Source organism: Rutidosis leptorrhynchoides, chromosome 2, assembly GCF_046630445.1.
Source record: "Rutidosis leptorrhynchoides isolate AG116_Rl617_1_P2 chromosome 2, CSIRO_AGI_Rlap_v1, whole genome shotgun sequence".
NCBI lineage: Eukaryota > Viridiplantae > Streptophyta > Magnoliopsida > Asterales > Asteraceae > Rutidosis > Rutidosis leptorrhynchoides.
Genome location: NC_092334.1, coordinates 47,448,014 through 47,475,853, shown reverse-complemented (window position 1 = coordinate 47,475,853; position 27,840 = coordinate 47,448,014). Strand labels below are relative to the sequence as shown.

The following is a 27,840-nucleotide window of genomic DNA, read 5'->3' as shown; positions in this document are numbered from 1 at the left end:
CGCCTCCTTTATTTGAGTAGTAAGGTTATTATGAATCATTATATTCATAGATTTTACTCGAATGGGTTCTCTGTCCATCCTGCTCAAGGCATCGGCTACCACATTTGCCTTCCCCGGGTGGTAACGAATCTCAAAGTCGTAATCATTCAATAATTCAATCCACCTACGCTGCCTCATATTCAGTTGTTTCTGATTAAATATGTGTTGAAGACTTTTGTGGTCGGTATATATAATACTTTTGACCCCATATAAGTAGTGCCTCCAAGTCTTTAATGCAAAAACAACCGCGCCTAATTCCAAATCATGCGTCGTATAATTTTGTTCGTGAATCTTCAATTGTCTAGACGCATAAGCAATCACCTTCGTTCGTTGCATTAATACACAACCGAGACCTTGCTTTGATGCGTCACAATAAATCACAAAATCATCATTCCCTTCAGGCAATGACAATATAGGTGCCGTAGTTAGCTTTTTCTTCAATAACTAAAACGCTTTCTCTTGTTCATCATTCCATTCAAATTTCTTCCCTTTATGCGTTAATGCAGTCAAGGGTTTTGCTATTCTGGAAAAGTCTTGGATGAACCTTCTGTAGTAACCATCTAGTCCTAAAAACTGGCGTATGTGTTTCGGAGTTTTCGGGGTTTCCCACTTTTCAACAGTTTCTATCTTTGCCGGATCCACCTTAATACCTTCTTTGTTCACTATGTGACCGAGGAATTGAACTCCTTCCAACCAAAATGCACACTTTGAAAACTTAGCGTACAATTCTTCCTTCCTCAATACTTCTAACACCTTTCTCAAATGTTCACCGTGTTCTTGGTCATTCTTTGAGTAAATAAGTATGTCATCAATGAAAACAATGACAAACTTGTCAAGGTATGGTCCACACACTCGGTTCATAAGGTCCATGAACACAGCTGGTGCATTAGTTAAACCAAACGGCATGACCATAAACTCATAATGACCGTAACGTGTTCTGAAAGCAGTCTTTGGAATGTCATCTTCTTTCACCCGCATTTGATGATACCCGAAACGTAAGTCAATCTTTGAATAAACAGACGAGCCTTGTAGTTGATCAAATAAGTCGTCGATTCTCGGTAGTGGGTATCGGTTCTTGATGGTAAGTTTGTTCAACTCTCGGTAGTCGATACACAACCTGAATGTACCATCTTTCTTCTTGACAAACAAAACAGGAGCTCCCCACGGTGATGTGCTTGGTCGAATGAAACCACGCTCTAAAAGTTCTTGTAATTGGCTTTGCAGTTCTTTCATCTCGCTGGGTGCGAGTCTGTAAGGAGCACGAGCTATTGGTGCAGCTCCTGGTACAAGATCTATTTGAAATTCAACGGATCGATGTGGGGGTAATCCCGGTAATTCTTTCGGAAATACATCGGGAAATTCTTTTGCAATGGGAACATCATTGATGCTCTTTTCTTCAGTTTGTACTTTCTCGACGTGTGCTAGAACAGCATAGCAACATTTTCTTATTAGTTTTTGTGCCTTCAAATTACTAATAAGATGTAGCTTCGTGTTGCCCTTTTCTCCGTACACCATTAAGGGTTTTCCTTTTTCTCGTATAATGCGAATTGCATTTTTGTAACAAACGATCTCCGCTTTCACTTCTTTCAACCAGTCCATACCGATTATCACATCAAAACTCCCTAACTCTACTGGTATCAAATCAATCTTAAATGTTTCGCTAACCAGTTTAATTTCTCGATTCCGACATATATTATCTGCTGAAATTAATATACCATTTGCTAATTCGAGTAAAAATTTACTATCCAAAGGCGTCAATGGACAACTTAATTTAGCACAAAAATCTCTACTCATATAGCTTCTATTCGCACCCGAATCAAATAAAACGTAAGCAGATTTATTGTCAATAAGAAACGTACCCGTAACAAGCTCCGGGTCTTCCTGTGCCTCTACCGCATTAATATTGAAAACTCTTCCACGGCCTTGTCCATTCGTGTTCTCCTGGTTCGGGCAATTTCTAATAATGTGGCATGGTTTTCCACATTTATAACAAACTACATTGGCATAACTTGCTCCGACACTACTTGCTCCACCATTACTCGTTCCGACACCATTTGTTCCTTTCGTTCTATTAACCCCTGGTCCGTAGACCTCACACTTCGCCGCGCTATGACCATTTCTTTTACACTTGTTGCAAAATTTGGTGCAGAACCCCGAGTGATTCTTTTCACACCTTTGGCATAGCTGCTTCTGATTGTTGTTGTTGTTGCGGTTATTATTGTTGTTGGGATGATTGTTGTAGTTGCTGTTGTTGTTGTTGTTGTTGTTGGGCCGTTTGTTGTAGTTGCGATTGATGTTGCGATTGTTGGGATAATTGTTGCGATTATTGTTGTAATTGCTGTTGTTGTTGTATTGGTGATTCTTATCACCGTTTTCCTCCCACTTTCTTTTGACTTGCTTCACATTGGCCTCTTCAGCAGTCTGTTCTTTAATTCTTTCTTCAATCTGGTTCACTAGTTTGTGAGCCATTCTACATGCCTGTTGTATGGAGGCGGGCTCGTGTGAACTTATATCTTCTTGGATTCTTTCCGGTAATCCTTTCACAAACGCGTCGATCTTCTCTTCCTCATCTTCGAATGCTCCCGGACACAATATCAAATCCTTGGGTTCGTAACCCTCTAAGTTCTGTCTTGAGCTTATTGACCTCGGTTCTGGGACGGTACTTCTCGTTCATCAAGTGCTTGAATGCTGACCACGGTAGTGCGTACGCATCATCTTGTCCCACTTGCTCTAGATAGGTATTCCACCATGTTAACGCAGAACCTGTGAAGGTATGCGTAGCGTACTTCACTTTGTCCTCTTCAGTACACTTACTTATGGCAAACACCGATTCAACCTTCTCGGTCCACCGTTTCAATCCGATCGGTCCTTCGGTTCCATCAAATTCCAAAGGTTTACAGGCAGTGAATTCTTTGTAGGTGCATCCTACACGATTTCCTGTACTGCTAGATCCAAGGTTATTGTTGGTATGTAGCGCAGCCTGTACTGCGGCTATGTTTGAAGCTAGAAAAGTACGGAATTCCTCTTCATTCATATTCACGGTGTGTCGAGTAGTCGGTGCCATTTCCTTCAAAATAGTTAAATGGAACAAGTTAATCATACAGAATATTAAGAGTAGTTAATAGTATTTCGTAGCATAATATGAACTCATTTATAAAAGCTTTTTCTTCATATTAGCGTTTTATAAGTTTAAATTCGGGTAGTACCTACCCGTTAAGTTCATACTTAGTAGCTAATATACAATTCAACTACTACAATTCTATATGAAAAACTGATTATAATAATATTTCGCGTTCAAACTTTTATACAATATTTTACAAACTTACAATACCTCTTATTTTACATAAAGCATGAAATATAGCACACAATAACTTTGATACAAGATAGTTGTGAAGACAATTCTAGCTAGTACACAAGTCGTTCAACAAAGGCAATAAAGACACGTAATTCATACGTCCAGAAACAAGTCATGCATTCTGGTTTTACTAGGACTACTTCCCATCTTTGGTCTTGTGCAACATAACCGTTATGGCCGTTGATAAGACAGCGTGTTGTAACGTCATCAAAGGGACGAGGGTTACGTAATGTCCAACAGTCCCGTAATAATCTAAAAACCTCATTTCTTACCCCAATTACCGACTCCGTCACTTGTGGAAACGTTTTGTTTAATAGTTGTAGCCCGATGTTCTTGTTCTCACTTTGGTGAGAAGCGAACATTACTAATCCGTAAGCATAACATGCTTCTTTATGTTGCATGTTAGCCGCTTTTTCTAAATCACGAAGTCCAATATTCGGATATATTGAGTCAAAATAATTTCTTAACCCGTTGCGTAAAATAGCATTTGGGTTCCCCGCAATATATGCGTCAAAGTAAACACATCGTAACTTATGGATTTTCCAATGTGATATCCCCCATCTTTCGAACGAAAGTCTTTTATAAACCAAGGCATTCTTGGAACGTTCTTCGAATGTCTTACAAACTGATCTCGCCTTAAATAGTTGTGCCGAAGAATTCTGACCGACTCTAGACAAGATTTCATCAATCATGTCTCCGGGTAGGTCTCTTAAAATATTGGGTTGTCTATCCATTTTGCGTTTTTATACTGTAAAATAGACAAGAGTTAGATTCATAAAAAAAATACTTATTAATACAAGCAATTTTTACATATATCATAAAGCATAAGCACACTATATTACATATATTACACCACACGAATACAACTATCTTATTCCGACTTGCTCGTTTCTTCTTCTTCGGTTTTGGTTCGTTTTGCCAAGTTTCTAGGGATATGATGTTCCCCTAATACTAACTGTCGTTTTCCACAACGGTTTAGAAAAACCTGGTGGTTTAGAGGTTCCCGGGTCATTGTTACAACTTAAGGACTTCGGGGGTTGACGATACATATAAAGTTCATCGGGATTGGAATTAGATTTCTCTATGTTTATACCCTTTCCCTTATTATTTTCTTTTGTCTTTTTAAATTCAGTTGGGGTAATTTCTATAACATCATCGGAATTCTCGTAGGAATCCGATTCATTGGAGAATTGGTAATCCTCCCAATATTTTGCTTTCTTGGCGGAAACACCATTGACCATAATTAACTTTGGTCGGTTGGTTGAGGATTTTCTTTTACTTAACCGTTTTATTATTTCCCCCACCGGTTCTATTTCTTCATCCGGTTCCGATTCTTCTTCCGGTTCCGATTCTTCTTCCGGTTCCGACTCTTCTTCCGGTTCTTCTTCGGGAACTTGTGAATCAGTCCACGAATCATTCCAAATTACATTTGACTCTTCATTATTATTAGGTGAGTCAATGGGACTTGTTCTAGAGGTAGACATCTATCACATAATATCAAACACGTTAAGAGATTAATATATCACATAATATTCATATGTTAAAAATATATAGTTTCCAACAAAAATGTTAAGCAATCATTTTTAAAGAAAACACGGTCGAAGTCCAGACTCACTAATGCATCCTAACAAACTCGATAAGACACACTAATGCAAATTTTCTGGTTCTCTAAGACCAACGCTCGGATACCAACTGAAATGTCCCGTTCTTATTGATTAAAAACGTTCCATATTAATTGATTTCGTTGCGAGGTTTTGACCTCTATATGAGACGTTTTTCAAAGACTGCATTCATTTTTAAAACAAACCATAACCTTTATTTCATAAATAAAGGTTTAAAAAGCTTTACGTAGATTATCAAATAATGATAATCTAAAATATCCTGTTTACACACGACCATTACATAATGGTTTACAATACAAATATGTTACATCGAAATCAGTTTCTTGAATGCAGTTTTTACACAATATCATACAAACATGGACTCCAAATCTTGTCCTTATTTTAGTATGCTACCGCGGAAGCTCTTAATATTCACCTGAGAATAAACATGCTTTAAACGTCAACAAAAATGTTGGTGAGTTATAGGTTTAACCTATATATATCAAATCGTAACAATAGACCACAAGATTTCATATTTCAATACACATCCCATACATAGAGATAAAAATCATTCATATGGTGAACACCTGGTAACCGACATTAACAAGATGCATATATAAGAATATCCCCATCATTCCGGGACACCCTTCGGATATGATATAAATTTCGAAGTACTAAAGCATCCGGTACTTTGGATGGGGTTTGTTAAGCCCAATAGATCTATCTTTAGGATTCGCGTCAATTAGGGTGTCTGTTCCCTAATTCTTAGATTACCAGACTTAATAAAAAGGGGCATATTCGATTTCGATAATTCAACCATAGAATGTAGTTTCACGTACTTGTGTCTATTTTGTAAATCATTTATAAAACCTGCATGTATTCTCATCCCAAAAATATTAGATTTTAAAAGTGGGACTATAACTCACTTTCACAGATTTTTACTTCGTCGGGAAGTAAGACTTGGCCACTGGTTGATTCACGAACCTATAACAATATATACATATATATCAAAGTATGTTCAAAATATATTTACAACACTTTTAATATATTTTGATGTTTTAAGTTTATTAAGTCAGCTGTCCTCGTTAGTAACCTACAACTAGTTGTCCACAGTTAGATGTACAGAAATAAATCGATAAATATTATCTTGAATCAATCCACGACCCAGTGTATACGTATCTCAGTATTGATCACAACTCAAACTATATATATTTTGGAATCAACCTCAACCCTGTATAGCTAACTCCAACATTCACATATAGAGTGTCTATGGTTGTTCCGAAATATATATAGATGTGTCGACATGATAGGTCGAAACATTGTATACGTGTCTATGGTATCTCAAGATTACATAATATACAATACAAGTTGATTAAGTTATGGTTGGAATAGATTTGTTACCAATTTTCACGTAGCTAAAATGAGAAAAATTATCCAATCTTGTTTTACCCATAACTTCTTCATTTTAAATCCGTTTTGAGTGAATCAAATTGCTATGGTTTCATATTGAACTCTATTTTATGAATCTAAACAGAAAAAGTATAGGTTTATAGTCGGAAAAATAAGTTACAAGTCGTTTTTGTAAAGGTAGTCATTTCAGTCGAAAGAACGACGTCTAGATGACCATTTTAGAAAACATACTTCCACTTTGAGTTTAACCATAATTTTTGGATATAGTTTCATGTTCATAATAAAAATCATTTTCTCTGAATAACAACTTTTAAATCAAAGTTTATCATAGTTTTTAATTAACTAACCCAAAACAGCCCGCGGTGTTACTACGACGGCGTAAATCCGGTTTTACGGTGTTTTTCGTGTTTTCAGGTTTTAAATCATTAAGTTAGCATATCATATAGATATAGAACATGTGTTTAGTTGATTTTAAAAGTCAAGTTAGAAGGATTAACTTTTGTTTGCGAACAAGTTTAGAATTAACTAAACTATGTTCTAGTGATTACAAGTTTAAACCTTCGAATAAGATAGCTTTATATGTATGAATCGAATGATGTTATGAACATCATTACTACCTTAAGTTCCTTGGATAAACCTACTGGAAAAGAGAAAAATGGATCTAGCTTCAATGGATCCTTGGATGGCTCGAAGTTCTTGAAGCAGAATCATGACACGAAAACAAGTTCAAGTAAGATCATCACTTGAAATAAGATTGTTATAGTTATAGAAATTGAACCAAAGTTTGAATATGATTATTACCTTGTATTAGAATGATAACCTACTGTAAGAAACAAAGATTTCTTGAGGTTGGATGATCACCTTACAAGATTGGAAGTGAGCTAGCAAACTTGAAAGTATTCTTGATTTTATGAAACTAGAACTTTTGGAATTTATGAAGAACACTTAGAACTTGAAGATAGAACTTGAGAGAGATCAATTAGATGAAGAAAATTGAAGAATGAAAGTGTTTGTAGGTGTTTTTGGTCGTTGGTGTATGGATTAGATATAAAGGATATGTAATTTTGTTTTCATGTAAATAAGTCATGAATGATTACTCATATTTTTGTAATTTTATGAGATATTTCATGCTAGTTGCCAAATGATGGTTCCCACATGTGTTAGGTGACTCACATGGGCTGCTAAGAGCTGATCATTGGAGTGTATATACCAATAGTACATACATCTAAAAGCTGTGTATTGTACGAGTACGAATACGGGTGCATACGAGTAGAATTGTTGATGAAACTGAACGAGGATGTAATTGTAAGCATTTTTGTTAAGTAGAAGTATTTTGATAAGTGTATTGAAGTCTTTCAAAAGTGTATAAATACATATTAAAACACTACATGTATATACATTTTAACTGAGTCGTTAAGTCATCGTTAGTCGTTACATGTAAGTGTTGTTTTGAAACCTTTAGGTTAACGATCTTGTTAAATGTTGTTAACCCAATGTTTATAATATCAAATGAGATTTTAAATTATTATATTATCATGATATTATCATGTATGAATATCTCTTAATATGATATATATACATTAAATGTCTTTACAACGATAATCGTTACATATATGTCTCGTTTAAAAATCATTAAGTTAGTAGTCTTGTTTTTACATATGTAGTTCATTGTTAATATACTTTATGATATGTTTTCTTATCATAGTATCATGTTAACTATATATATATATCCATATATATGTCATCATATAGTTTTTACAAGTTTTAACGTTCGTGAATCACCGATCAACTTGGGTGGTCAATTGTCTATATGAAACATATTTCAATTAATCAAGTCTTAACAAGTTTGATTGCTTAACATGTTGGAAACATTTAATCATGTAAATATCAATCTCAATTAATATATATAAACATGGAAAAGTTCGGGTCACTACAGTATTGATGTTTGATGTTGTGATTTTGGGTTGAAACCCATATAATTAGTTGTTGCTATTGTTCTTCATCACTCGCACGAGTGAGCCTTCACTCGTACGGTTGAGGTAGTCAACCGTGTGGTGAATCGTGCGAGTGAGTGGTGATGGGAACTTATATTTTGATTGTGATGATACGTACGGTTGAGATGTGACTCGTACGAGTCACTGGTCACTCGTGTAGTGAACCGTACGGATCAGGTGAGTCATTGTTGGATGTTTGGTCATAGACCAAACGTACGAGTGAGTTGTCAACCGCACGGTTGAGTGTTCTCAAATGTGCGTGTGATGGGGTTACTCGTACAGTTAACTGAGCATGTATGATTGTTTTGTTTCTATCTCGTTTTTGTGTCTGTCTTGTTGATAGAATATTATCAGGATATAATTACTGACTTTATTTGTATCTTTTCCAGGTGATCAGGAGAAGTGAAGACTCAGAAATATAAGACCTCTGAGTTCTTCTCGTGTTGGTATTCGGTGAGTGGGTTAATCTAGTCGTTAAGGCATATAGTGACATGACCTAGGCCGTTGACCTAGTTCCTATAATTTGAATTATGTTGTATAGTATTGTGGACTGTAGCCTCGCGTGTTATTTGGACCGACCTTGCTTCTGATCAGGTCGAGAGAGATCAACCTTGCTTCTGATCAGGTTGGGCTCATTGATATTGTATGATTAATATAGGCCGAAATCACGCGTCCGTCGCGTGTGGAAGACTTATACTAGTGATACAGAGTTATGAGTTTTCGGTAGACTCTAGACTGATCAACTGGGGTCGTTGGCCTGGCCAGGCCGCCAAGTCTCTCAATGGGTTGCTTCGGATTACCCAGATGGTTGCTTCTGATTGACCATTGCTTGTAGTTATCACGGTTGCTTTGGATTGACCGTTGCTGTAGATAATTTTGGTAGTCTTTGGAATTAGTTGATTGTTGACTATTGTATGATATTGTACTTGTATTGCTTTTATGTGATTTGCTAATGGTAGATTACTCTGTTTCTGTATGTTCTAGTGGTTATTTGATTAACTGTCTGCCTAATTTGATGATGCGTGTTCTAGTGATTGTACCTATGTGTTTTAGCCGTTAGATTAGTCCATTCACTTAGCTTCGTGCTAACCCCTCCACCTTCCCCCTTGCAGGTTATAGGTCTTTTGCTTTTGTGGACTTGGGAGAAGATGGGCGCGTTGGGTTGTGTTCGACAAGTCTAGAACTCTGATGTTTTCTATATAAAATCGGATATTAAAGTAACACCGGTTGTTGATTAAATATGTATTGATAAATGAATTTGTAGTAATTATGTTTATGTGTGTACATAAGGGCACGTTTTGTAAGTATGACTTCCGCGGTGTTATAAAAAAAAGTTACGGTGTTACAAGTTGGTATCAGAGCATAGGTTTGGCCGCATCGACATTGTACTTGAATGTCATGTTCCCAAACCTTGAGAGGATCTTGTCGAACATAACACAAAGGGGACGGGTTAAGTGAATGTAGGAGCTTTTATGTGTTAGTTGATAGGCACTAACCGGTTATCTACTAAGAGTTTGTGTGAGATGTTGTGGTAGTGCAGATATGTCAGGTAATCAAGACGCTGCCCCCAATGCCTCCGGAACCTTTAGAGCTCCTGATGAAGACGGTCATGTATCAGAAGAAGAAGTATCAGAAGAAGTGTTAGAGCTTCAGAGTCAGTTGAAAGATGCTCAAGATAGGATCAAAGAGCTTGAACAACAAGTGATATCGCATTCTAACACCACGGCAATAAATCAAAGCTTTCCTCCAAGTGCTTACCCACAGTTTGGAAACATTTCTCAACAACAGTATGTGCCACCTCAGTACCAGATACCATCTCAATTCAATCCACTAATTCCGAATCAAGTGATGTACCCGCTTCAGACACCATTCTTCCAACCACCAATGTTTGAAAAGAAGAAGTGCTCGTATAAGGACTTTCTTAATTGTCAACCTTCAGAGTATACTGGTAAAACCGACCCGACTGAGACTCTAAATTAGCTCAGGGAAGTGGAAAGAGCATTAGATGCTTGTCAGTGCGAGCTAGAGTTGAGAGTGTTATATGCTAGTCGATTGTTCAAGGGACGAGCTATGGAGTGGTGGGACTCCATCACAGGTCATTTATCAAAAGAACAACTAAATCAAGTGTCATGGGAGCAGTTTCATGCCAAGGTTCGCAAGCAGTATTGTTCAGAATATGATTTGGAGAAATTGAAAACCGAGTTCTTGGGGATGAGAATGACTGATGATATGACGATTGATGATCTTATTTTGGACTTTACCTCTAAGTTAAGGTTTTGTCAACAGTGGGTACCGCATGAGAAAGATAAAATTCAGCACTTTATTAGAGTTATTAAGTCGGAGTATCGGTCAATGGTTAGATTTGCTTCTTCTTTATCGCAAGCTTTTGAGATGGCCAAAGTGACAGAATGTGATGTTAAAGCCGCAAGGTGTACGGGAGTGGGGAGTGGTCCTTATGGGAAGAGGTCGGAAGGTCAATCTAGTTATCAGTCCAGTCCGAAATCAAGAAAGTCAACCAGGTCCAGTGCGAGAGAAGTTTCGAGTACAAGTGGGTCGGGTTCCGTACAGAAAGAATGGTGTAACTCGTGCAGATCTTACCACAGTGGACAGTGTTCTCCAAGTACGAAAAGGTGTCTAAGGTGTGGTATAGTGGGACATGATGTTCAACAATGTTCTTTCAGAAGTAATGTATGTTGGAATTGTCATAAAGAAGGTCATAGGTCAGCACAGTGTCCGGTAGCGGGTAGAGGTGGTTCCGGGGCAGGGTCCGAGGTGCAGTCGGTGTCTGTTGGTGGATCTACCACATCAGTAGGACAGAAGAGAAAAAGTCCTCCCACGGCGATAGCTAGAGCTTATCAGATGGTAGCAGATACTGAGGTTGTATCAGAAGACTTAAATACTGGTATGTTCAGACTAACCTTGTTATTGCTTTTAATTTCAGGAATACGTGTTTAGTATGTTATGTAGATGATATATTATGTTTATTAATAGGTGCTTTGAGGTAGTATTGGCTGTAGTGATAGAGATGATTCGGATTTAGGATTCTCGGATTTTCTTAACTAAAATGGAGACGTGATCTATGATAATGTATTACGTCTGGCTAACGTAAGCACATTTTGGTAGATCATGCGGAAGTTTCAGTAAGTTAAGAAGAGAAGTAGGATAGTTGATTGCTTAAATTGTTGTTAATATGTGTTGCTTGATGAATAGTTGATGAGATTTTATTACCGTGACTTTTGACTTTGACCAGATTCCGAGGACAGAATCTCTTTAAGGAGGGTAGATTTGTAACACCCGCGTTTTGGGCCTAGTTGAAATGACCATTGTACCCTTGGGTATGGCGTAATTAGTGATTTTAATAATTATATGTTTATAATTATTTGGTTGTTTAGTTGAGACTAGTTTGTGACAAGGGTCATAAAACAGGTTCATTTGTTTAATTTGGACTCCGTTAGGGTCGCCTAACGAAGTACGAAAGATATCAGATAACTGATAAATACCCGTGTGTTGCACAGTGTGGGAATTAAAACCCATTTATATGACTAGTGCAGTTCACTTCTTGCATTTTCTAGAAAATTCACCAAACACCTCGTTCTTCATCTTTCACCTACATCAAAACCCTAACTTGATCCAAGCTTGAAATTGGCTTGTGGAGCTTTAGAAACTGATTTATATCATCTTTGTAATCATCAAACCAGGTTAGCATGCTTGAATCTTGTGTAATTTGGGTTTTTGTGTTCTTGAGAAAAAGTGAGTTTTAATTCTTGAATCTTGATGAATTGTGTTTGTTAGTGTTAATTGTTATTAGATATATGTTCTATAGTTGTTATATGATGTTTTTGAAGTGATTTCATGATCAAATTGAGCAAAAATCATGTTTTGGGGTCAAAAACGCGAAAACAGCGAGCTGTAGGTGTTCATCAGCTCCCACACTTTTGACAAATCACTCGTACGAGTGACCACACTTTTGAGGGTCAACCACACGTGTGAGGACTCACTCGCACAAGTGAGACCTCAGTCACACGTGTGAGCACAGGGTCAGATTTGTGGAAACTTGTTTTGGTCATAACTTTCAAACCGTAACTCCGTTTTTGATGAACCAAGTATCGTTGGAATCGTAATGAAAAATACTTAACAATGGTAAACTTTTTAGAATCTGGATCAAACTTTATTTTGGTCAGAAAAAGTGGTTTTAGGGTGTATACCTTGTTCTACACGCTTTAGAGTGTCGTTATGGGTTGAAATTATGATGTAGACTTATCATACAGTGATTACATGTTTGTAGGTGTTGATTTAGTGTATGTATTGATGTTTGATGTTGTGCTTTTGGGTTGAAATCCATATAATTAGCTGTTGCTACTGTTCTTCATCACTCGCACGAGTGAGCCTTCACTCGTACGGTTGAGGTAGTCAACCGTGTGGTGAACCGTGCGAGTGAGTGGTGATGGGAACTTATGTTTTGATTGTGATGATACGTACAGTTGAGATGTGACTCGTACGAGTCACTGGTCACTCGTGTAGTGAACCGTACGGATCAGTTGAGTCATTGTTGGATGTTTGGTCATAGACCAAACGTACGAGTAAGTTGTCAACCGCACGGTTGAGTGTTCTCAAACGTGCGTGTGATGGGGTTACTCCTACGGTTGACTGAGCATGTATGATTGTTTTGTTTCTATCTCGTTTTTGTGTCTGTCTTGTTGATAGAATATAATCAGGATATAATTACTGACTTTATTTGTATCTTTTCCAGGTGATCAGGAGAAGTGAAGACTCAGAAATATAAGACCTCTGAGTTCTTCTCGTGTTGGTATTCGGTGAGTGGGTTAATCTAGTCGTTAAGGCATATAGTGACATGACCTAGGCCATTGACCTAGTTCCTATGATTTGAATTATGTTGTATAGTGTCGTGGACTGTGGCCTCGCGTGTTATTTGGACCGACCTTGCTTCTGATCAAGTTGGGAGAGATCAACCTTGCTTCTGATCAGGTTGGGCTCATTGATGTTTTATGATTAATATAAGCCGGAATCACGCGTCCGTCGCGTGTGGAAGACTTATACTAGTGATACAGAGTTATGAGTTTTCGGTAGACTCTAGACTGATAACTGGGGTCGTTGGCTTGTCCAGGCCGCCGAGTCTCTCAATGGGTTGCTTCGGATTACCCAGATGGTTGCTTCTTATTAACCATTGCTTGTAGTTATCACGGTTGCTTTGGATTGACCGTTGCTGTAGATAATTTTGGTAGTCTTTGGAATTAGTTGATTATTGACTATTGTATGATATTGTACTTGTATTGCTTTTATGTGATTTACTAATGGTAGATTACTTTGTTTCTGTATGTTCTAGTGGTTATTTGATTAACTGTCTGCCTAATTTGATGATGCGTGTTCTAGTGATTGTACATATGTGTTTTAGCCGTTAGGTTAGTCCATTCACTTAGCTTCGTGCTAACCCCTCCACCTTCCCCCTTGCAGGTTATAGGTCTTTTGCTTTTGTGGACTTGGGAGAAGATTGGCGCGTTGGGTTGTGTTCGACAAGTCTAGAACTCTGATGTTTTCTATATAAAATCGGATATTAAAGTAACACCGGTTGTTTGTTAAATATGTATTGATAAATAAATTTATAGTAATTATGTTTATGTGTGTACATAAGGGCACGTTTTGTAAGTATGACTTCCGTTGTGTTATAAAAAAAAAAGTTACGGTGTTACATTAATACTTGAGTAATAACTATTATTGTAAGAGAATTCAACCAAAGGCAAATGTCTATCCCAGCCTTTGCCGAAGTCGATAACACAAGCATGAAGCATATCTTCCAACGTTTGAATGGTTCGTTCACTTTGACCATCGATTTGCGGATGATAAGCAGTACTCATGTCGAGTTGAGTTCCAAGAGCAGTTTGTAAGGATTTAATCGACTGTCACGATCAGAAATGATAGAAATAGGAACTCCATGACGTGAGACAATCTCCTTAAGATAAAGTTGCGACAATTTCTCCATTTTGTCAGTTTCTTTGATCGGTAAAAAATGAGCAGATTTAGTAAGACGATCTACTATGACCCATATAGTATCATTGCCACTAGAAGTCTTGGACAATTTAGTAATAAAGTCCATAGCGATACATTCTCACTTCCACTGCGGAATATCCGGTTGTTGCAGTAAACTAGACGGCTTTTGATGCTCGGCCTTAACTTTTAAACAAGTAAGACACTTGCTCACATATTCATCAATATCAGATTTCAGATTAGGCCACCAATAAAATTCTTTCACATCGTGATACATCTTACTGGAGCCTGGGTGAATAGAATATCTAGTCTTATGTGCTTCATTCAAGACTAGCTTTCGCAGATTTCCAAATTGAGGAACCCAGATACGGTTGTTGTAGTACCATGTTCCATTCTCCTTGATTTGTAATTGGTTTTCAAATCCTGAAGGTCCTTCATGTTTGATATTTTCTTGCTTTATAGCTTCTAGTTGCGCTTCCCAAATTTTAGCTGTCAGATTTGTTCGAATGATCATATTCAAAGCTCACACTCGGATAGTCTTGACTCGATCCTTTCGACTGAGTGCATCAGCAACAACATTTGCCTTACCAGGATGGTACTTGAGTTCACAGTTGTAGTCATTTAGTAATTCGACCCAACGTCTTTATCTCATGTTCAATTGCTTTTGATCAAATATGTGCTGGAGACTCTTATGATCGGTGAATATGGTGAATTTGATTCCATAAAGATAGTGTCGCCATATCTTTAATGCGAATACTATAGCTCCTAATTCCAAGTCGTGGGTAGTATAGTTCTTCTCATGCTTCTTTAATTGTCTGGATGCATATGCAATGACTTTCTGGCGTTGCATTAACACACACCCAAAACCTTGGTTTGAAGCATCACAATAGACTACGAAGTCTTCAGTTCCATCGGGTAGTGATAAGATTGGAGCGGTAGTCAACTTTTCTTTCAGGGTCTGAAACGCAGATTCCTGTTCAATAGACCACTCAAACTTCTTATCCTTATGAGTCAACTTGGTGAGTGGTTTGGCAAGAATGAAGAAATCTTTGATAAATCTCCGATAGTAACCGGCAAGTCCTAGGAACTGACGAATGTGTTTCGCGTTTTTAGGTGTTTCCCAGTTCTGAATAGCCGAGATCTTCACGGGATCGACATGTATTCCATCACTGTCAACTACATGTCCCAAAAACTGAACAGTCTTTAACCAAAATTCACACTTGGAGAAGTTAGCATACAACTGTTCCTTCTTTAGTAATTCCAGAATTTGTCGGAGGTGTTGTTCGTGTTCTTTCTCACTCTTAGAGTAGATGAGAATATCGTCGATGAAAACAATTACAAACTTATCGAGATAAGGCTTGCATACACGGTTCATGAGATCCATGAACACATCAGGATCGTTAGTTAACCCAAAGGGCATTACCAAAAATTCGTAATGTCCGTAACGATTCTGGAAGGCAGTCTTAGAAACATCAGATTCCTTAACCTTAAGTTGATGATATCCAGATCTCAGGTCGATCTTGGAATAGATGCTTGATCCTTGTAACTGATCAAACAAGTCATCGATTCTAGGGAGAGGATAACGATTCTTGACGGTCAACTTGTTTAGTTCGTGATAGTCAATACACATCCTCATTGAACCATCTTTATTTTTGACGAACAATATAGGTGCTCCCCACGGTGATGAGCTAGGACGAATGAATCCTTTCTCCAGAAGCTCTTGTAGTTGCATAGATAGCTCTTTCATTTCTGATGGAGCTAGCCGGTATGGTGCCTTTGCAATAGGTGCAGCACCGGGGATCAAATCGATTTGAAACTCAACTTGTATTTGTGGTGGAAGACCGGGGAGTTCATCAGGAAAAACTTCAGGAAAGTCTTTAACAACAGGAACGTCTTCAATACGCCGTTCATCTAGCTTGACTTCCTTTATGTGAGCCAAAATAGCTTGACATCCTTTCATAAGGTACTTTCGGATTTTGATGCATGAGATAATATTAAGTTTGGAACCACTCTTATCTCCTTGGATAACAAGAATTTCACCAGTTTCGAGAGGAATATTAATTATCTTATCAAAACACTGGATACCCACTTTCATCGGGGATAACCAATCCATCCCTAAGACTACATCAAAGCTTCCTAGTTCAACAGGCAATAAGTCAACCTTGAAGGTTTTATTGGCTAGAGTCAGATTACATTCCTTGTAGATCCGGTCAACTTTTATAAATTTCCCGTTGGCCATTTCTACAAGTTTTGAGGTTTCTCGTCAAATAAGGCACAAAATTCAGTAGACACATAACTTCTATCCGCACTAGTATCGAATAAAACAGAAGCATAGCAGTTGTTGATAAGAAATGTACCAGTAATGACGTCATCGTCGTCCCTAGCTTCTTTAGCAGTCATGACGAATGCTCTTCCCTTAGCATTACCAATTGTTGCAGTATTGTTCTTAGGGCAGTTGGTTTTGTAATGCCCCTTTTCCCCACAACCGAAACAAGTAGGCACGGTTTGATTTGTATTTGTAGTAGGCAGACCAACCTTGCAATTCTTGGTCGAGTGACCAATCTTCTTACATTTTCCGCATACAGCAGTTTAAAACCCATAATGATGCCTATCACAGCGATTACATAGCGGCTTTGTTCCAATATAACCACTTTTTGTAGTATCACCAACCTTTTTGTTTGAATTCTGACATGTACCTTGAGTAGGCTCGAACTTTCTTTTGTTATCAGTAGCCTTCACTTCGGTCTGTTTTTCCTTGGCATTTCTTCTTGCAGTCATAACCAGATTTTGAGTCATCAACATCGTAGCCTCAATAGTTTCTTTACCAGCAGCTATAACATTCCCCTGAATCTGAGGAGGAAGACCGATGATATACTTTTCAATCTTCTTGCTTTCAGGAGTAACCATACTAGGGCATAGAGCAGCTAGCTCCAGAAATCAGTTGCTGTATTCTTCAACTTCAAGATTTTTCATTCTTAACTCCCAGAATTCGACTTCAAATTTCTGGACTCGATTCCTGGGACAATACTTACCAGCCAGCATGGTTTTTAATGTTTCCCATGGTATGGCTAGGGCAGGAGTCCATTCAACTGTACCACCATATGCAGTCCACCAAGTTAAAGCTCCACCAGATAGATTTCCAGTAGCATACTTGACCTTGTCAGCTTCACCGCAGTTACACAAACGAAACACAGATTCCATCTTTTCGAACCAGCAGTTTAGTTTAATTGGTCCTTCGGTTCCTTTATAACTTGGTGGCTTACAATTCATAAATTCTTTATGTGAGCATGAATTCGGAGAGTTTCGGTTTTCGTTGTTGTTGTTTTGATTATTGTTGCTGCCTTGAGCGGCAACAAGGAGTTGTTGAAATTGCTCATTTGTGAGAGTAACGTTAGGAGAGTTGATGTTGTTACTTGGTTGTTGTTCTCCAGCCATTGTTCTTCAATACATAATTATAGTATTAGTTGAAGAGTTATAGTGCAATAATTATAATCTGTAATTATCATCAATAATAATCACATAATCACACACATATGGCAAGATAAGTCGAGACATATAAAAACAACCACTTAACTTGTTATTAACAACGAATGGATAAATCATCCTTATTACACATAGAAGGAAATGAGAAGTACGGTAGACAATGCCTTTAGATAAATGAAATAGACATAATGGACGAAATGAAAATCCTGAGGATTATCAGTTCTTCTTTGAAATGGAGGGTTTGTGTTGATCCTTTTTCCCATTCGGGTATTAATGCTTTTGGTGGCCTACTCCTCCACATATATTACAAGTAGGAATGGTTGCATTAGCTTTGGTTGCAGAAGTTTGAGTTGTGGGAATCATAACTCTACAATTTTTGGCTATGTGACCCACTTTCTTACATTTGGAGCACATAGCGTTACATTTCCCAAGGTGATGTTTCTCACACCTTTGGCAACAAGGAAGGGTTCCTTTATAGCGTTTGTCGGGTTCACCCTTAGAGTGTTTTTGCTCTATCTCTTCCCACTTTCTTTTAGCATCTCCTTTCCTCCCAGGTTTGTTAATTAGCTGGTTTGCCATACAAATAGCTTCTTGTATGGTCCTTGGGTTTAATACGGCGACGCCCCTTCGGAGTCCATCAGGTAACCCATTGATGTAGCGTTGGATCCCTAGATACTCGGGAGTAGTCATGTGAGGATTCATGAAAGAAAATTCTTGGAATTGGTTGGTGTAGTTTATGAGATCAGCATCTACCATTTCCATGTTCCCAAACTCAGGTCTTTCAATACCCTTGTATGTAGGGAGCTGGTAGTTCATGAAATTCTGATATGAATAAATAGTTAGAAGATTTCGCGGTGCGCTGTTGTTGCCATTGCTTCGTGCCGCAACTAGCAGTTGTTGGAATTGGGGAGATGTCAAGGTGACATTTGGAATTGCATTGCTTGATTCGCCGTGAACCATGTTTCTTCGAAACACAATAAGGTTTTCGTTCTAAAGAAGACGTAGGGCAAGAAGTAAAAGTATGGATAACAGATAGCAAGATAATAAGGAATAGGCAATTAAAACTAAAGCAGGAAATGCTATAGTCCTAAAGATTGCTAAGGCATCCTAGCTAACACATAAGGCACACATAAAATGCAATCCTGGTACTCTATAACAACCTGCTCTGATACCAATCTGTCACACCCCCAAATAGGGCCTGAGGTATTTGTGACTAATTATATCAAATCACAGTTGTATAAACGAGAACGACTCTATATGAGACGTTTTGAATAAAACATTTATTAATAAAACAGCGAAAGCATTAAAAGTTTTTACATCAAATCCAAACCGAAATAGTATTAGTTTTAACATGCAAAGTAAATGTAATGAAATGAAGACTACATGCAGCAGCATTCAATTCATCATGTAGCATTCATAGCAATCACCTTATTCGTCATCTGAGACAAAACATGCTTAAAGTGTCAACCAAAAGGTTGAGTGAAATTCATAGGTTTATATAATATGCATTAGACCACAAGATTTAGTTTAAAGCTGATTGATACCAATTATATCAATCTAAAAAGAGTTGCTGCAGTTTGTAATATCGCTACTAGACAAAAGTTTACCCCGCGACACCTTGAACAGTCAGTGTCAGTTGAATCATTATTATGTAACCAAAGACCATCAGTCAAATAGTTAGAGACATCACTCTCAGTAGCGCTACTCATAATAACTAAGTTTGCATCTTATACCTCAGCAATTAACGATATTACGGTGGGGATTTGCATGACAAAGCACGACAGCACAATAACATTTTAGTACTTGTGTCTAAATGTAAAACAGTTATAAAGCAAGCATGTGTCTCACCCCAAAATTTATAAACAGTTAAGTAAACAGTAAAAGTGGGGCTATGAAAATCACCTTAAATAGCAGTTGAAGTATTCCACGCAAGAAGGAAAGTAAAGCAAGTAAGTGATCTGGATATCAACCTAGAGGTATAACGTTTGTTTAGTTAATTTCTAACTTGACATAAAGTATGTTTATTAATATAGCAACTATATTGACAGTGACGGTTTTCGAGAAAAGTTCCTATTTCTCAAAAGTTTCTATTTTTTGAAAACCTACTATTTATGGAAAGCTTCCACTTATAGTAAGCTTCTAGTTTAAGAATGTTCGGGTTATAATTCTTAACAAAGATGTTGTACAATCTCGCCCAAACTTCGTCGCTAACATGCAAGTCACTCGAATGATCTATTGTTACCGAGCAGCCCAGGATCTCTTGTCCAGAATCTAAGTCTTGACATTCGAGATCCACAAGTGTCCCATAATGGTAACAAGGATCACCCTAGGCCACAAGTAGCGGTGATGTTTGTAGTCTTTGTACACTATCTTTAATTATAACCTTCACGTTATGTGCGTATATACATATATATTCATTAATTCAATTTTAATTATAATTCCTATATATTAATTCATAAAAATATTTTTATAATTTTTAGTAACATATATTACTAATTATAACATGTTATTTATTTTAATTTTAATTGCATATAATTTATAACATTATTTACATATTTCGGTAAAAATAATAATAAACCGAAGTAAATAGTAAAAAGTAAAAAATAAGAAAGTAAGAAAAGAATACTTACTAGTAGTAATTCTTCAAAGAGAGAATGAGATAAATTTTGGTGTGAGTTTGAATGAGAAATGAGGGGTATTTATACTTGGGAAAAAATTAGGTAAAAAGAATAAAATAATTAAAAGAAAAAAATATTTTAATTCTTAATGGGATTTTAATAATTAAAAGTATTAAATGTTAGGTCCTGAGTCATCTATAAAATAAAATAATAAAAGTCGTAGTCCATTATAATTTTAAAATAAAAAGTAATTTTTTTAATTTTTTAAATTTTTTTAATTATTAAATACGAATTTTTGTAAAATATTAAATAATTTCAGTATTTTACATTTTTAATACATAATTATGATTTATTTCGGTATTATATATATGTTAATTAAAAATTATGATTTTAATTTAATTATGATTATTACTTATGGTTTCTATTAGGTTTACTAATGTTATTACATTTTTTTAATTTTATTTATTATATTAAAAGTAATATAAAGTTTAGATAAATTAAATTATGTCAAATTATATAAATTAATATTTTATAATTTATTTAAGCGTACGTTGTTGACAAAAAATTTCTATTCGGTCAATGTTTAATTGTATATAACAACCCTTAAATAATTAATACATATAGTCAGACAGAAAACCCTAGGGTCAATTCAGTAAAATTAGAAGTCGAAAAGTGAGGGTTGTTATACGGCAACTTTTTTCTCATCGTTCCTGTAGCCTCTTAGGGCTTGCTGCTGTTATCTGGGTTCTCCGACTTGGTTGTTTTGGTTGGGTCACTTGGTGGGCTTGTTTGGGGCTCATTGGTGTGTGGGTTATAGGTCCGTGGTTCCCTTGTGATGTTTGTTTCGGGGTACTTCGCCCTTGGTGTTCCATCAATGTTATAGTTTTATTTCAATCAAGTTCATGTTTGAACATTAGATTACTTTCAAACAGATTTGATATATGTATTTGTAACACTTCATGTAACACCCTAAACTACCATATCTCTTTTTTATTTATTTATAATAATATATTTTTTCGCAGAAAAAAAATTAAAAAATAATAATTAGATTTCTTAAAAGGGAGGAAAAAATTATACTTCGTAATAAATAATATAAATTTATCAAGGTACCCGAACCAAAGAGTACCAAAACCTTTCTTGATTAATATATAGTAAAAATTTGTTATCAACATTTTTATCAAATAAAAGATTTTTTGCTAGTTTAATAAAATTTACTACCATTCTAAAAAAAATCAAATAAAAGATTTTTTTAAAGAGTATATGATATCATCGTGGAGTGTACCAAGAAAATTAAATATTGAAGATACATTATTTTAAGAGTTTCATGTGATTATGTGATACACGTAAAGGTAAAGGTGCATTTAAGATTGTTTAAATTTGTATTTTAAAAATTTATTATATGATTTTTTTTTAAAAAATAAAATTAAATATCAATGTGTTTTTTTTAACAGCGATTGGAATCACCCGAGGGGGACTTTAACCACCCGTTGCGATCATCTTTCATTCCGACTATGCCGATACAGATAAACCCCGCTACCATCGCTGCCCGGGAGGAAACCTTGAAACTTATCCAAGGGCCCGGCCAAGTAAAAAAACCCCTCCTCTTTTGTAACGACCCTGGAAATTCCAACTTTTATTTATTAATAATTATTATTATTAATACGTGTGATTAAACGAATGTATGTTATTACATTTACATGTTGCCATGATTGCCCGTACTTGACTTTAATTGCCCGAAACGTCTTTGTGACACACGAAACTTTTACGAATAATATTTTTGAATATTATTTACATTCATGATTAATTTATTAATCATTTTAATTAACTATGGTTATTAGTTAGTTACTTGGGCTTTAATTGGACTTATTTGTTAATTAATTGAACTTGGGCTTTGATTAATGTTATGAACTCTTGAACATGGGCTTATAAGCCCACCCTACCCATTTATATGGATTAACTAGCCCACTAAGACATGTAAGTATTACTTGTAAGTGTAACTAGTTAGTTAAGTCACCTTGGAATATAGTTTACACACAATCCCCATGAAATCAACTCCATTAACCAAATTTTTCAAGCTTTACATGCAAGAACCTCAAGGATCTAACCCTTCCCCCCTTTTTTCTGCTGAAAACCGAAGGCCCTATGGCCATGGGGAGGGTTTTGATTTCTTTTTTTTGTATTACATCTTACTTGCATTCTTCCATTCCAAAAACACACACAAGACTTGCTTTCTTTTTTCTCTCTTTTTCTCTCTAAAATTGTAAGCAACCTGAACTCTTTTCTCTTCTTCTTTCTCTTTGTAAAACCGACACACACACACACACACATACATTATCATTATCATCATTTGTTCTTTGTTTGTTGTTTGATACTTGTTCATGTTTGTTACTTAGTTACATGAACTTTGTTGTTGTTACTTACAAATTTCAAGAATCAAACTTACTAGTTTCATTCTTCATTTTATCTTGTAATTTCAAGAACACACAAGAACTAAACTTACTAGTTTATGTTCTACCTTATTTGTTTTAAAAGATTTAAGGTTCATGTGTTGTAAATCATACTTGTAATTCATTCTAGTAAACTTTAAAGTTTATTTTCTTAAAGATCAAACTTTGGTTTGAATCTTTAAAGTATGAACAACCTTGAACTAACTACTTGTTTACTTAGTTATTTCTTTATACTATGCACTTTTACATTTCATGTTTGTTGGTTGTTATTGGTCAAATGTTACTAGTTAACTTTGATCTCATTAATCTTGAACTAAAATTAACTTTGAAAGTTCAAGAACATGTAAGTAAGCTTTCTATAATTATAACTTGGTACACTTATGTTAGATCTAGACTTTTGAGTCTTGGATCTTCAAGATCAAACTAAGAACTATGTTCTACAACTCAAGATCTTGATTTCATAAGTTCACTTTCAAGTTTGTAACTTATTATTAGTTGTAAAGTTCATGTATGTGTTAGATCTAAGACTTTGATGTAACCTTGGTTCATCAAAACACTTGCAACACTTAAGTGAGTTGTGCTTCATGTCTTAGACTTACACTTAGGTTATGATGGTCAAACCTTGGTGAAAACGATGCAAACACATCAACGATTTGTACACTTGAAGCTATATGCATCAAGGATGAGAACCATGATAAGCATCAAGCACCAAGAACTACTGGAACCTACTGACCCTACTGTTCTACTATTTCTGTGACTGACCCGTACTACCTAGGCTACTGTAACTATGATTTTCAGATATCTCTGTTCGAGTAGATAACTTTTCATATAGGACTCATCTTAATCCGAGTTACGGTTTATGATTTATGGCCCTCCGATCGTCACTATGTCCATTTAACGTTGTGCTGAAAATTCTGACCTACTCGCACTTAGACCGTCGCCACGGTCAAACGAAGACGAGTTTGCTTCTGTAATTTTTATCACAACTAAAGGACTCATATACGGATCCATGGCTACTGTTCTCACCTTATTTCAGTAGGTGTAGAGGCCGTGGTGACTGACCGAACTCAGCCTTTGTTTTAAACTACTTTCTTAAACGAAACCTACTTTACACCTTTTGTTTGATGATGAATGATGATGACCCTTAAGACCTTATTTACATACTTTTAAACCTATTCGGACGATTTACTGACTTAGTACTATTTGACTTAGGTTGAGGACCCGTTTGGACAACCTTCATTACTTGCTTACTTTCCGAGTCATACTTTACCGCTACTTATTCATTGTGAGTTATAGCATTCCCTTTTTACTTTAACTTATTTTGGGAACTGAGAATACATGCAGATTTTATGTTTTACATACTAGGCACGAGTACTTAAACTTATATATGTATGGGTTATATAACGGCAGAAACATTCTCTTTAGCTCGGTAACGTTTAATCATTGGTGTTTGAACCGTGAACGCGAATCTTAGATATGGATCCATAGGGTTTGACATCCCCACTCGGGCTAGTAGCGCTAGCATTTAACGGGTGTTTAATACTTCGTAAACATACGCACTTGCTAAGTGTACTTTCAGGGGGTGATATATTATTAAACGTTAAGTTAGTTACCGAGTGCCCACGGTTGAGCATATACTTAAACATACTGATTTGGATTACTTTTGAAACGCTCTTTGTAGCACTGAAATCTCGTGGCCTACCTTACATTACTGTTATACTTAAACTATAGCTCACCAACATTCGTGTTGACGTTTTTAAGCATGTTTTTCTCAGGTGCTTAAGGTTTGCTTGCTTCCGCTGTGTACTAGTCTTACTGTAGACACCCGCTGCTCTAGAGTTATCTCCGCATGAATTACTTTATCTTGCATTCAAACTTAATTACTTTTGAACTATGAATTGTAACGACCTAAGGGTCACGTACTATTACCTTTGCTTCTGTTCATTGAAGCATACTTTTGATGTAAAACAATTGACGTTAGTTATGACGTCACCTTTTGATATGGATGCAAACTTGTTTTGAAAACACATATAGTGTTTGACCTTATAATGATCCTGTTGTTGATGGTCTGTACATGATGATTTAGTACGGGGCGTCACATTTGGTATCAGAGCATTGGTTGTAGGGAATTAGGTTGCATTAGTGAGTCTAAGACCGACCCGAGTAGGATTCACTAATAGGACTAATCTACAACTTGCTAGTTTACTTGTTTCTGCGGAACCTGCTGCATGCTACTGTGTTATATTACTGCATGATACTGCTTACTACTACTGTCATAACCCGTCCTTAACCGTAAGAACGTGTTAGATAACGTATGATTTCATTGCGAGGTATTGACCTCTATATGCGACATTTTTAAAAGAAAAACTGCATATATTATACATTACAAACCATGATTCTTATTTTTGATACAAGCTTTGGACGAAATAAAGATGATTATCGTTTAGCGATAATCTTCGACTTACAAACTTTACAAATGATGATAACAACACGATTTCTAGCATATTTTACAACACAAGTTCTTGGATATGCAGTCTTATTTTTGACACAAATATGCGTACGCAAGATCCTGCTCAAATTCAACATAATGCAGCGGAAACTTCTAATTATCACCTGAGAATAAACATGTTTAAAACGTCAACATAAAGTTGGTGAGATATAGGTTTAGTGCCGGCAGCAATATATATATAGACCACAAGATTTCGTATATAAACAGTTTAATAAAAATATTCTAAGTGGTTGAGCACTTGGTAACCATACTTAACAATTAATCACGTCACATATTCCCTTTAATATGAAATCTTACTACACTGTACCAAGTGTAGTCACGAAACGAAGTACTGTGCAACCGTTGAATACTGGTCGTCCAGTCCGGCTGGGGTTGTCAAGCCCGATAGATCTATCAACAGGATTCGCGTTTACAATACCGCTGTAAATATTAGTTACCAAGCTACAGGGAAGTATGCCAGTGGTACAACTCAACGTAGAATATATTTTTCAGTTACTTGTGTCCATAACGTAAAACATAAAATACATGTATTCTCATCCCGAAATATTTAGAGTTTAAAAGTGGGACTATATACTCACTTTCGTCTTGAAGATATATATATTTTGACTTGGTCTCCCGGTTGATATCACGAACCTATCCATATATAATATATCAATACCTTTTCTTTTTAAACAACGTCACATATATATTCTTGTTATACTTTTAATACTTTTTATAATTCCTTAGTCCGTAGTTAGCAGTTCGTTGTTAGTAATTCAATTTTAATGGTTCATATTTAGATGTTTAATAAACCCCCAACGAAATAAATAAAACCCCCAACGTATATGTATTGGTCGAGATTAATCTTGACCCACGGTACCGGTGTTGTCAAATGACGTGTTGCGTACATAAAGTACCGGTGTTGTCAAATGACGTGTTGCGTACAAACATGGGATCTTATGATTAATCTTCTCGTGTTGTTTACGGGTGATCCTGAACCATATAAAATTGAATTATGAGTACATATATATAAAATATCATGTTATCTTAAAAAGATGTGATTTATTTTAATTTTCTCCAATTAATCCCGAAGTTAAACTAGTCTTGGATAGCCAATTTTGTTTCGGTCATAGTTTCTTCGTTACAACTCCGTTTTCGTTGATTCAACTTGCCATCTCCTTGGATCGAGTTCCTCTTTAAGATTATGAACTTTAAATATCTTAGTTTGTATTCAAAATCACACGGCATAGGTGAAACTTTAGTGAAACTTATGAAGTTAAACCTTTTCCTTTATGTAGGCAACCTTAAATGATTATTTTTCTAAAAATACTTATACTTTGAATTAAATCATGAAATTTTTATGTGTTACCATATTCATAGTAAAAATCATTTTTCCAGAACATAAACCTTCAATTCAAAGTTTAAGATGGTTTTTAATTATCCAACCCAAAACAGCCCCCGGTTACACTCCGACGTCGTAAAAACAGTTTTTAAGGTGTTCTTTGAAAAACCATGTTATACCTTGTTAAATTAGCATATATTTAAGTTATATTACAGGTCTTGAAGTATTTTAAAAGTTAAGTTAGAAGGATCTATTTAGTTTGCAAACAAGTTTGAAAACATTCAAACTATGTTCTTGTTGTTAAAATTGTATACCACAAAATATGATAGCTATATATATATGAATCGAATAAGGTTATGAACATAGATACTACCTCAAGTTCCTTGGACAAGGTTTCTGTAAAAGAGGAGTAAGAACCTAGAACCAAAAGGGTGATGGAATTGGATGAAAGATTGGAAGTAAGTTTGTGTTCTTGGAAGGATTTCTTGAAGTGTTTTTGTAAGGTTTTCTTATGAGATTTAAGTGTTGTTTTTGAAGCTAAATGATGGAGAAAATGCTTGGAGATGATCAAGTATGAAGTTAAGAGTATTTTGAGAGAGAAATGGAAGTGTAAGTATGAGAAAATGGGGTGAAGAAATGGTGTGCATGCATAAAAACGTTTTTAGGTTATAAAGGAAAAAAAAGATACCTAACTTTGTTTTCTTGCTAAATAATTCATGCTACTTGACAAATGGTTGGTTCCACATGTTTCTTAATCATTTAAGGCTGCTAAGGAGCAGATTTTTATTGGTATATACCAATAGTAAATACATCTAGAAGCTGCGTATGATACGAGTACATATACTCTAGATATACGTATAGAAATTTTGTGAAAAATGGAATGAGGATTCAAATATAGCTATCTTTTGTGAATACACTTATATGGTTTTATGTATTTAAGTTCTTAAAAGTGATTAAATTCATTACTTATACGATATATGTATAAACATTATAGGTCATAAGTATTTAAGTCAAATAACATTGCGTATGGTTATCGTTTTGAAAACTTAAGTTAGTAGTT

The 27,840-nt window shown here is 35.9% G+C and overlaps 1 protein-coding gene across 1 annotated transcript; it reads right to left on the bottom strand.

Moving 5' to 3' along the window:
* Positions 1–15,304: 15,304 nt before the first annotated feature.
* LOC139887855 (uncharacterized) lies at positions 15,305–16,641 on the bottom strand. The gene is made up of 3 exons (XM_071870906.1): positions 16,225–16,641; positions 15,495–15,603; positions 15,305–15,375 (listed from the first exon to the last, which is right to left on the bottom strand). Exons 1-3 carry the CDS (start codon positions 16,639–16,641, stop codon positions 15,305–15,307), a joined length of 597 nt encoding a protein of 198 aa, XP_071727007.1.
* Between the last annotated feature and the right edge of the window lie 11,199 nt (positions 16,642–27,840).

Coding starts and splice junctions, on each gene's coding strand:
- LOC139887855 (XM_071870906.1), bottom strand. CDS start 16,641: ATGGCCAACGGGAAATTTATAAAAGTTGACCGGATCTACAAGGAATGT. Junction 15,604..16,224: donor GTCTTCCACCACAAATACAA/GTTGAGTTTCAA, acceptor TTTTGGTTAAAG/ACTGTTCAGTTTTTGGGACA. Junction 15,376..15,494: donor TAAAAACGCGAAACACATTC/GTCAGTTCCTAG, acceptor TCTATTGAACAG/GAATCTGCGTTTCAGACCCT.